This window comes from Panicum virgatum, chromosome 5K (genome assembly GCF_016808335.1).
Source record: "Panicum virgatum strain AP13 chromosome 5K, P.virgatum_v5, whole genome shotgun sequence".
NCBI classification, from domain to species: domain Eukaryota; kingdom Viridiplantae; phylum Streptophyta; class Magnoliopsida; order Poales; family Poaceae; genus Panicum; species Panicum virgatum.
Window position 1 is genome coordinate 13,104,411 of NC_053140.1, and position 11,064 is coordinate 13,115,474.

Here is an 11,064-nt window from a genome sequence, read left to right on the forward strand (position 1 = left end):
TTTGCAATCAGCGACATCGCCAAAGCCACATGCCCCATGTAAAAACAGGGATGAAGATCCCAGCATAATAATTCAAGATTCATGTAACGTGAAATTCCCAGATGACAATGCGTGGCTAATGAAATGAATCAGTCTGCAAGTACATGTAATACATTCCCAATAATTCAGCATAAATAATTGAACATACAGCATCTGAATACGAGTCAATTACTCTATAACTGCAACAGCACGCCCAACATTTCCGCCCACCTGCATCTGTTACCATTTGAAGATGAAGCACCATCACCACCGCATCCTTGGTCCTTGCTGGAAACACGCCCCTGGTCTGAGAATGGAACAGCTTACGGAAGAGCACTCTTTCGATATATGATCCACTTGGCATTAAGGATGAGTGCTTCTTGCTTACCCGAGATGCAAAGCACAACACAATGCAGCAACTACAGAAGCATCAAACTTGGGAAATAATCAAGTGATATTGGACGATACACCGCATACTACTACTCAGCCACTTCAACAGCATGGATTCTACCAATAAGAGCATCAAAGCTACTTACGAAATAATCAAGTGATATTGGATGATCCATGGCATACTCAGCCTACTTCAACAGCATCGATCAATCAGCATATACTGCCATAAAATAAGGATAAATGGTGCTAACAATGCGATGAAAAGCACCAATGTGAAATAAATCATTCCAAAAATACAGATAGTACATTACGGAAAGTAATATACGGACAAGAACTCAAGCAATAAATGACAGCTTGACAATACCAAAATCTATACCGAAGCTATGCTTGCAGATTCCCAATCAAAGCAATAAGAACCAATAGTTTTGGTGGTTAAAGGAAAATAGGAAAAGAAAAGAGAGCTTTAGAAACATTCGTAGGAGTTCTCAGGTAACACAACAGAGACTTCTCTCAGTAATTCTAATCAAGTAATAGGCTGCCTTTTTGTGATAGTTCCAAACTGGCATTCTCATGTGGTCATGCAAAGGAGTATGGCAATAGCCCTTGCATTCTAAAAGCAATTGAGATGATTAACAAAACTGATGTTTCCTTTGTTGACAATGAACCAATTGGTCCCTACAAAGTCAGATTGTATGAACTTATGTGCATTTGCCCATAATCAGTTTTCTGGTCACATATGGAAGACAATCTATCAAGCAGAGTGATTGTTTAACCACCATACAGAAAGCAAACTAGTAAACGACCATACAGAAAGCGAAAGCAAACTAGTAAACGACTACCCTTAGAGATTCTTAGTCTCTACATGATAGCCATTAGACAAAAGAAATGCTAACAAGACAAAGCGGCTGCTAATGAAACTGAGAATGCAGTGTCATACAAGCATACAAGCAAAACAACAAATGAATTTTCATCAGACATCATTCCCCAAAGGGACACCAATACATCTGAATGAAGTGTATGCATTTACATGAATTCTGAGGAAGTGTACAAGTTGTAGGGGCAATATGAGGGAGATGCTGCTGCAAAATGATAACAGATATAAATAAAAAAGGCTCTTCCAAAACCATAGATATGTTCAATAATTATTTCCAAGATTTAACTGACTACAGGTAATATTTCACAGGATTGCACATTGGCATCGCAATCACGACACTGCTATTTATGCAGGATCATCAGACATCAGTACAGAAATGCCTAGCAACAAAAATAGATAAAGCAAGAACCTGATTGGCATGTTGTAGCCCTTCTTTAAAAAAAATCATACTCCCTTCATTCCAAATTATAGATCGATTTGACTTTTCTAAGTATATCGATTTTGGTATGCACCTAGATGTAGACTGTCTAGATACATAAATTTTAAAAACATCTTAAACCCAGAAATTGAAATGAAGGGAGTAAATCACTTGAACCCGGAAATACTCTATAACCAACTTTATCAGTTTATCCACAATAAAGCACATTACTTACAAACTAGGAAGTATTACTTCATAAAAAAAGGAGTATACCCACCTTTTGTTTAGAAACAGATCTGCATTACCTCAAAATTAGGATGGTAACAAAATGGCACTTACAAATGCAGAGTACATATTCTGTTTAAAACCATGACGACAACAGGTTCATCATACATTAAAAAAATGAAAAATAGTTAAATCGACATTGAAATCTTTTACAAGTCTCGCAAGCCAAAATATGGCCTTTTAAAAACCGTACATAAAAAGAACATGAAAACATTATTATCGTTAAATACCACAGTGCTTTAAATCAGCATTACGTCTTTTACAATAGTCTCGCAAGCCACAAGATGGCCTTTTGGAAAAGTAGACAGAAAACAAGAAAAAGTTAAATATCGCAGTGCTTTAAATCCACATGAATTAAGTCTTTTACAACTGTCTTGCTAGCCACAAGATGGCCTTTTGAAAATCTAAATAGTTGTACGAAATACTGTTTCATTTCGAAACGGCAGGGGAGGAAATCGAAGTCCTTATGAAAACTTTGACCACAGCATAATTGAGTAGCCAGAAACAGCTTAAAAGAGCAAGTTTATAAGTGCCAATCAGGAACATGTAGAATCATCTGGCCACAGTAAAATAGTTACAACCATCCTGTCAAATAGCAACATGAATAAAAATAAGTGAAACAGTTCTCAATACTAAGATTTGTGCAACAAAGATAACCTTTCCGATAAAACATAATTTTGGTTTGCAGTCTCAACTGTCAGTTAAAAAAAAGCAACACAAAATAGGTTAAAGGATCAATGCAAACATACTCATATGCGTGTTAAACAATACTAAGCGGAAACTGAATCACATGCAAACATAGGACTTGTGACTTGTCACAAACCTCAATTTAAAAAAAAAACTCGACCAGCGGGGGAAAACCCCCATGGTATTACAACTGAGAAGAAACCTCAACCAAACTGGCTGAGAAAACCCCCGAACACCGGCTTCACCCTATAGGGCCGCACCATTACCTAGGCCGACCACAACCCACTTGGTTGGCGACCACTGCAACTATCCCTGATAGGAGGGCCCAAACCAACCACAGGTGCCACAGCTAGGGCCCTGCCACTATTTTTTCGGTGGCCAGTGAGGGAATTTTTTTTATGCCACCAGGATTTGAACCCTGGTTGGTGTCTCCATCAACTGGGGAGCTTACCATTACAAGAGTGTTGGCGTGAACCTCAAATTTATGCTTGATGAGTACAAATAAAAATTGTCTACCAAGCATACTGTATGCCAATAACTGAATTAATGTATTACAATGCAGGTTACATGCTGAATGCAGGGAAGCAAAGCTGAGTCGCATGAAAATGGTAGGACTCGCAACAAACCTCAAATATATGCTTGCAAATGATAATGAACTACGGAAAACACTGTAGATAGGTGATTAAATACCTCAACCTCAAGCTAATAGCAGCAAAGCTAGCCCATATGCAGCAAATGGGAAGACAACTGAAAGTTGTTGATAGACTTCGTCGAAGCCTCGAAGGCACTAAAAGTTTTTCTAACTCATGATGCAAATTTGAGATACTCTGATCACTGACTTAGTTGCAGGCCTACAGTGTGCAGTTGTAAAAACTAAACATGGACATATAACTAAATGTCTACCAAAGTTCAATGGTATAAAAATTTTATCACAAATATTTTGTTAACCAGGAAAACATAATATATAGCTTTGAAATCAATGCAAATGAATGATTATTGTTAAATAGCAATGAACAGAAAGGGTAGTGCTGAGGTTAATACCTACTTAAATGCAAAACGGTTTCTGTTCTAAAACAAGCAAAAATGCCAAAAAAGAAGAAGTATTTGTAGCTCCCTGCAGTTAAGGTACATCCACCTGCCAAATCTTACCTAGTGACCCATGTAATTTCTTCCAGGGCCTCCTGACGGTGCACCCCCGTACCCACCAGAACTACCATAGCCTCCCATATAACCACCTTGCATCCCCGGCAAACTGCTACCACTCAGGGCACCAGATGCCCCCTGAGGAGGCACCCCTGAGCCATTACCACCAACTCCCAGGATGCTGTTCAAATTCAGTCCAGCACCCTGGGTGGCAAGCAAAGCTGTCAAGGCCTGTCCCAGAGCAGGATCCACCCCTGGGGCTGCAGCAATACCTCCAGGCAGTGAAGCCAAGCTGGGAGCCAATGGTGACATTGGCTGGCCAATACCAACACTTCCGGGTAGAGTATGACCAGTAGCTCCATAACCAGGAACCCCCTTGCTGCCACTTGAAGCCCCAGCACCGTAGAAGCCTCCAGGTCCTGCCAATTTGTTGGGCTTTGGTCCATCAATCGCCTTCTGGCAGTGCAGCACAACTCCTTCAAAATGCTTATGTGGCTCCTCAAGAGCCTTCTTGGCACTCTCAATAGTCTTGTAGACAAAGAGAGCAAATCCCTTGGGTTTCCCAGTGACCTTGTCAAGTCCAAGCGGACCCTCCTCAATCTCACCATACCTTGCAAAGAACTGAAACAGTTTCTGGGGATCGATATCTGCACCAACATTGCTGACAAATATCTTGCGCTGCGTGTACTCTGATACCGGTGGCAGCTGCAACTGCGCCGGGGCAGGCACAGAGTTGCTGGCCGCACCACCAGCAGGGACAGGGCCGACAGAGGCGAGCTGGCAGGCAGTGTTGCGATTCCCAATCTTCTTCTGGGGCTCGCGGAGAGCGGCGCGGGCGCCCGAGCGGTGGCGGAAGAGGATGAAGCCGTACCCCTTGCACTTGCCGGTGTTGCGGTCGCTGACGACCCTGAGGTCCTCAATCTCGCCGTAGGGGCCGAACGCCTCGGTGAGGGTGTCGGCGGTGGCGTCCCAGCCGAGCCCGTGGACGAATATCTTCCGCTGAGCCGGGTCGGCGTCGGCCACGCGCCGGACGGCGCTTAGCACGTCGCTGTGCGCGACGACCGCGTCGCGGAGCAGCTCGACGAGCTGGTCCTTGGGGAAGGAATCCAGCAGCGCCTGAATCGAGGCCGGGTCGCTCTCGCCCTCCTCCACCTCGTCCTCCTCCTCCTCCTCCACCTCCACTTCCTCCTCGACCTCCACCTCCTCCTCGACCTCCTCCTCCTTGACGCCTGCCTCCTGGGGAAGCTTCTCCTCCTTCCGCGCCATGGCGGGGGCGATGACCTCAGATAGGCCGGCGGCCCTAGCAGTGGCGGACTTGGCTGCAGCGGCCGGGGTAGACTTAGCGGCTGCCGCGGATTTGCTCTCCAGCTTCCGCTTCTTGCCCATGGCGCCGGGGAGGCGGCGAGAGCGAGACTTTTGCCGGGATTGCGGGCTAGGGTTTCGACGGGCTGGGGAGGGAGGATGTGGGGGGAGACGGACGGGTTGGGTTGGGTGACGAACGAGGACGACCTCGCCGCCTCGTGGACGCGACTAGTTGAAGTTAACGGCGGCGTCAGACGGCTGTCAGCCTGAGGCCTGAGCCTGTCACTTGCCCGTTCGCACATGTCACGTCCGCGTCGTGGTCGGTCCTGGACTGCCCTTGTTTTTTCAGGGGACTGGGCAGAGAAGTACTACTACTAGAGAGTTGTTGACAGAAGAAAACTTATTATTATTATACTGTTTGCAATATCTAGTTTAGAAACATAAGGGCCAGTTTAGTTTTTAAATTTCAATCATAAGTCTCATCGTATCACATGTTTAAACACCAATTAAAAGGACTAAATATAAATTTATTATAAATCCGATTTCATAAGTCGTGATTTAATCACGAAACAAATCTATTAAGCCTAATTAGTTCATAATTTGACCAGTAATTGCTACAGTAATCATCGACTAATTATGTATTAACTATACTTAATAGATAATAGATTCGTCTAGAGCCATAATTGCAACTTATGCAATTATTTTTATATTAACTTGACATCCAAACATTCAAATTAACATCCAAACATCCTATGTGACAGCTACTTAAAAAACCAAACAAACCAAACGAGATCTAAAAATCGTGTGTACAAATGTGTTTTGAAAGACATTTTTTATGATCTCACAAAAATTGTTGGATCTGACAGAGAAAATAGGGATCAAATACACACGTTGGTGACCATGACATAGTACTGCTCAGTACTTTGACCGGAGTAGCAGCCTCATGTTGGCGGAGGCCAACAAGGCTGTGTTAACAGCCAATTTAAATACGAAAGGCAGTCTTTTCGACATGATTCTCATGATTACCGGATAGAGCCAAGATTTACAGACTCTGGGATGTGCAACATAAACCTGGAATAAAATCAAACATTAAAAAGGATGGAACCTAAAACTAGCCTTGACATAACTATTCTCTTCGGAAGTTGCTCATTTAACACTCAGTTAGGCACTCCTGCTTCAAAGCCTTCATTGGTCAAAGTCTGAGGCACCAAAAAAGGAGTAATCTGGATCTGCAGATGATCCAAGTAGAGGAATGTATTCTGAACCTCTCACATGAACACTGAAGCAGGCTGAAACACAAGCATACACAAAGTTAGACATTTCCAAGCATTTAAATGATTATCTTCTATGAAAAAAGTATGCCAGCAAGATACTACATGAGTCTGAAAAACAAAAGGTAATACAATAATAGCGACCTTCAACCACATGCCTAGGAAGATGGTGATATCGCAATTCGCTCATATGATAATCCTTTTCAAAAAGATAGTGCAAAGGATCATCTTTTCAAATGTGCATCTTCATCTTACTGCAACTAATGTCAGTTCAAATATTTCTTTTTCTTTTATTTTCTTTTTGAGATGGAAATAAACTTCCATTGAGCGCCGGTTAAAACATTTATCAAGCAGGTTATTTGTACTAAGTTTGATTGTTTTTGTAAAAAAAAAGATGTACTAAATAAAAAGGCAGTGTCTAGGATAACACTAGCCAACAAAGATATTTGTTCATAAATATAAACATGAGGGGTCATTAAAATAAGGGCAATTGAAGAGTTAAAAGCAGAGACAGAAAGATGGGCACAATAAGAATTCAGTAGCGAAACAAATAAGTACAAGTAAATGATGATGCAGACATGCAGGCAATAATTCCCTACCCCTTAGCTAAACTGCTATGTTTATATAAGAATAAAATTCCACTGTTCATTGGACGCTATGGGTGATTGCGAACCCGCATATGAAGTCAATCATGTAGAAAGAAACAACTTTAGTAGGCATTTCATGTTGTGTTATTTCTTAATGCATGTGTAAAAGTACAAAACATCAAATAAGAAAGAAAGGAGGCAGCGCTGTATGGCTGTAGGCTGTATATCACATCTCCAGCAGGACTAAGCTTCCAAAGTGGCCTATTTCAGCAAATTTTCACACAATCCTCTTTTTCCATAGTTTCTTTTATTACTTAGTCAGCACTCAGCATTAGCACTCAAGACAGGTCGAGGAGATACAGACTAGTGCATAATGAAGGGATCATTATGCTGTATAAGCTATATAGTATATGCAGCTTAACTAAAGGCAACGACAATTTTTAGTATCATCTTCCAATTTGAGGTGTGCCTCATGTTTTCTCAACAAGGTTAAAGTCTTATAGACAACAAATCACAATATTGATATGTTGGGCATAAAGGAAACAATACCATTCTCAATTTTCACAACACTCTGCAGCATAACCTCCATTTTCTTCTTCATCTCGCTATTGTCATCCATTAGAGGCACCACAAGGGTCAGCTCCCTGTAAATGTCACGCACAAATGCACAGATCTTTTTTGCATATTCAACTTCCCCATCAGATATTCGTCCTATCGCAAGCCTCATTAGCTCTCCTGACAAATCAGCAACCTAACACATGGTAAATGCATAAAACAGTTAGTAGGCTTCAAATGGGAAAGGGGCGGGGGATTTAGCAGAGTTGGATTACACATGTATAAGTGTATTTACCCCTAAAAGATAGTCAAGTACATTTATCTGTAAGGGCTCAACAGATTTATCACTTAGTGCTAGTAAAGAATCATTGATTTCAGCAAGACTTAATAGTGTGCCAGTCTTGCAAAATCTACATAGCGTTGCAGCTTCAACATATTCTTGTACCTACAAAAGTCACAATAAACATATCAGATCTATTTAAGCTTATAAACAAATTAGAAAGTAAGATTGATACTGACACCAAAGGTGTAGGCTCTTCTGAGCTTCCAGAAGTCTGTTCCTTGTAATTCTTTTACTAACTTTCCAATGTATTGGTTAACCACTGCAGCAAGATCATTTTCTGCCTTGGACAGAACCTCTTCCTTTTTAACTTTACTGATTCTGAAACAAATCAACAGTTTATGAATGCTCACGAATTGTGTATGATGAAACCTTGCTCAAAGAGCTTCTGCATATGTATTATTCTTCAATGCTATAACTATCAGCAATCAGCAACATGGGAGAAAATCTCAACAATTAAGGATCATTAAGGATGATACAAAATGACATGTTCAACGAAGGCCTCCTGAGGCGCCAGTGCATAATGGGGTTCTTGAGCAGGTCGATAATGTAAAGAGGGGTAGAGGTAGACCTAAACTGACGTGGGATGAGTCGATTAAGAGAGACCTTAAAGATTGGAATATCTCTAAAGAGATAGCTTTGGATAGGAGCGCTTGGAGACTAGCTATCAATGTGCCTGAACCTTGAACTTATTTCTTTCGGGTTTCATCTCTAGCCTACCCCAACTTGTTTGGGAAAAAAGGCTATGTTGTTGTTGTTGTTGTTGTAAGGATGATACAAAATAACAACTCGCTGTTTAACAGCCGATCATTTGAAATGTGAATTCAATCAATTCCTGGGGCATATATAAAATTTACCAAAACATACTGTGCAGCGAAAATTAACTTTCAACTAAAATCCTGATTCAATAATCTTCATTAGAGGAAAACTAATGCTCCGAACTGCTTAAGCTTATCTGTGTGGACTTCTTGATTGAATGTACAGTGAAAATTAGCAGCTCAGGGTAGTTGTAAAACCAGAGCATGATTTTACAGTAGGAAAACAAAATCCAATTGGTACATAGACATACTATATTACTAAAGATTTCATATACTTCTATATTATGGATCAAGGTTCATACTTCATAGTGATCTAAGTGACTACAAATCAAAATATCCACCAAGAAAATGTACGTGCATTTCTTTTTTGGACAAAATACGGCATAGAACGCAGCATCACACTACAATAGTCTAATGCCTCAAATTGAATAATTGATATATCTTAATGATTCTCCCTTACTGTACTTCCTCAATAAAAATGATTCTGGGAATCACAATTTTCTGCCAAGAAAACATACATGCTCTATGTCTTCCCCTTTTTCTCAGAAATAATGCAATATAGCAGCCACGGTTGCACTGCTAACCTGTGGACCTGAAAGATGACCTTTTTGCTATTCATTGTAATATCCCGACTTGCTTTCACAAGCCTTTCTCTCTTATCATTCTGCAAAGAACGGAGAGGAAATATCAAAAGCCCATAAATTAAGTGGATGAGTAAGGATCTCCAAACCTACTATGCAATAATGATTGTTATCTGTTAGAGGAAGAAAAGTGTTGACATGAAACTTGTGATGATGCCAACTGCTTGATACACTTGACTTAGGACTGAAATCAATTTTCAAGCAAAGTTAACCGAACTTGTAGCATATATTTCAAGTGGCCTCAAGAAGCATGACCATACAGTTACCAAATTTCAGAATCAATGGGTGAATGGGGTCAAGGAACAGGACAGGGAACATGGTATGTTACTCAGGAAAGGTTTTTAAGAGGCAGGAAACAGATGTTCCCACATTCCTAGAACAAGGATGACATTCCTTGGACGAGGAACACGGCATGATTCCACCTTCCCAGTACTACATGACCTTTTACAGTTAAGCCAATCTTGTATATGCAAATGCAGCTAACTCAGTCAAGAAAAGGGCCATATGATAGAGTTGCAATTTTGCCATAAATTTTGCAGAGATATGCATGCACAGGTATGACCATGAAGCTCCTACACAAGTATGGCTCATTTGCATATGAAAACAACATGCTAAACCAAAGTCTGACACCAACCAGGGGAGAAGACATCAGGTTAGTCCAACACAAATGAATCGATGCCCTCCTCGATTGAAAATATTGTCATTCAACACCATGCAACTAACCTCGGCTTGGATGTGAATCTATCACTATCAGTGAAATAACCCACATAATCCGAAAATGCCACAAACGTGGCGTTGGGTTCGTCGACATTTCTCCAAACACCTAGCACGCATAAGATCCTGCGCCGAAATTACAAGCACTAACCAAGAGAACGCTACTCTAGCATCTGATCTCCGAGCGTATCCTGCGGGACAAAAACTCTAGCAAAGAAGGCACTCCAAATACTTGAATCAATGCGGCGCATCCAACTACAAGTCCATCGAGGAGGCAAACTAAAGATACGAAACGAGGCACGGTACCAGGGCATTGAGGTACTCGGCGTGCTTAGCGAACTCGGCCTTCATCGCCGGGCATCCCTTGGAGGCCGGAGGACCAGCCGCCGCTCCGTCCGTGGCCATCGTCCTGGACCTCTTGGGCGCCGAGCCGGTGGGGGGAGCTGGAGAGAAAGTAGAAAGAAGTGAGAGCGCGAGCGGAGGAGCGGAAGCGAAGGAGTGCGGGGGTGAGACACAAAGGGAATGGGGGGGTGAGAATTGGAGGGAGACAGGGAGGGGAACCGTACGCGAGGGGTTGGGGCGGAGGAGAGTTTTGCCGGGTTGCTGGGGCGCCGCCATGGAGAGGAAGGAGAAGAGGCGCAGGTGGGCGAAGCGGTGGCAGCTGCGCAATGGCACCATCTGGCGTTTTCCCGTTTTGGGGGATCGCTTCGGGAGGGTTTCGGAGGGGTTTGGGGATTTTGGGGTTCAGCCGTTCATGAAAGCGTATTTTGGTGCGGCTGATTGCAGCGTGTACCATTCTAAAAAAATCCTAAAAATATATTTTCTCCATCTTTTGAAAAGTGCCCTAGCATTTGAAAAATCCTAAAAAAATATAATCCTAAAAGTTAGATCTCAACTATCTGTCTAATTAAATAGTTAGATTTAATTTCCATGACAAAACTAATTATTTTTATTAACAAATGAAGGTATCAGGATCTTCATGCCACCACTAATTTGTCCGAGAAAACTAAAATTACATTCT

At 41.9% G+C, this 11,064-nt stretch overlaps 2 protein-coding genes across 3 annotated transcripts; both read right to left on the reverse strand.

Annotated features, from left to right (window-relative positions):
• Window positions 1-130: 130 nt before the first annotated feature.
• LOC120706452 (RNA-binding protein P-like) lies at window positions 131-5,330 on the reverse strand. The gene is made up of 2 exons (XM_039991111.1): window positions 3,822-5,330; window positions 131-2,570 (listed from the first exon to the last, which is right to left on the reverse strand). Exon 1 carries the CDS (start codon window positions 5,199-5,201, stop codon window positions 3,822-3,824), a length of 1,380 nt encoding a protein of 459 aa, XP_039847045.1. The 5' UTR covers window positions 5,202-5,330; the 3' UTR covers window positions 131-2,570.
• A 628-nt stretch (window positions 5,331-5,958) lies between these two features.
• Window positions 5,959-10,764, reverse strand: LOC120706453 (translin-associated protein X-like). 2 transcript variants are annotated; one of them, XM_039991112.1, is made up of 7 exons: window positions 10,610-10,764; window positions 10,350-10,486; window positions 9,273-9,352; window positions 8,050-8,191; window positions 7,826-7,975; window positions 7,525-7,726; window positions 5,959-6,406 (listed from the first exon to the last, which is right to left on the reverse strand). In XM_039991112.1, the coding sequence occupies exons 1-7, from the start codon at window positions 10,719-10,721 to the stop codon at window positions 6,303-6,305; spliced, it is 927 nt and encodes a 308-aa protein (XP_039847046.1). In that variant the 5' UTR covers window positions 10,722-10,764; the 3' UTR covers window positions 5,959-6,302. The 2 variants fall into 2 exon arrangements, with proteins under 2 accessions (XP_039847046.1, XP_039847047.1); XM_039991113.1 differs by lacking the exons at window positions 10,350-10,486; window positions 10,610-10,764 and adding an exon at window positions 10,053-10,308 and having other exon boundaries at window positions 5,998-6,406.
• Between the last annotated feature and the right edge of the window lie 300 nt (window positions 10,765-11,064).

Excerpts from the sequence above, each read along its gene's own strand:
- LOC120706452 (XM_039991111.1), bottom strand. The coding sequence starts at position 5,201 with ATGGGCAAGAAGCGGAAGCTGGAGAGCAAATCCGCGGCAGCCGCTAAG.
- LOC120706453 (XM_039991112.1), bottom strand. The coding sequence starts at position 10,721 with ATGGTGCCATTGCGCAGCTGCCACCGCTTCGCCCACCTGCGCCTCTTC. Across the intron at positions 8,192-9,272 it reads GTCATCTTTCAGGTCCACAG|AATCAGTAAAGTTAAAAAGG; the intron begins GTTAGCAGTGCA and ends GATTTGTTTCAG. Across the intron at positions 6,407-7,524 it reads TGTTGTGAAAATTGAGAATG|CCTGCTTCAGTGTTCATGTG; the intron begins GTATTGTTTCCT and ends CTTGTGTTTCAG.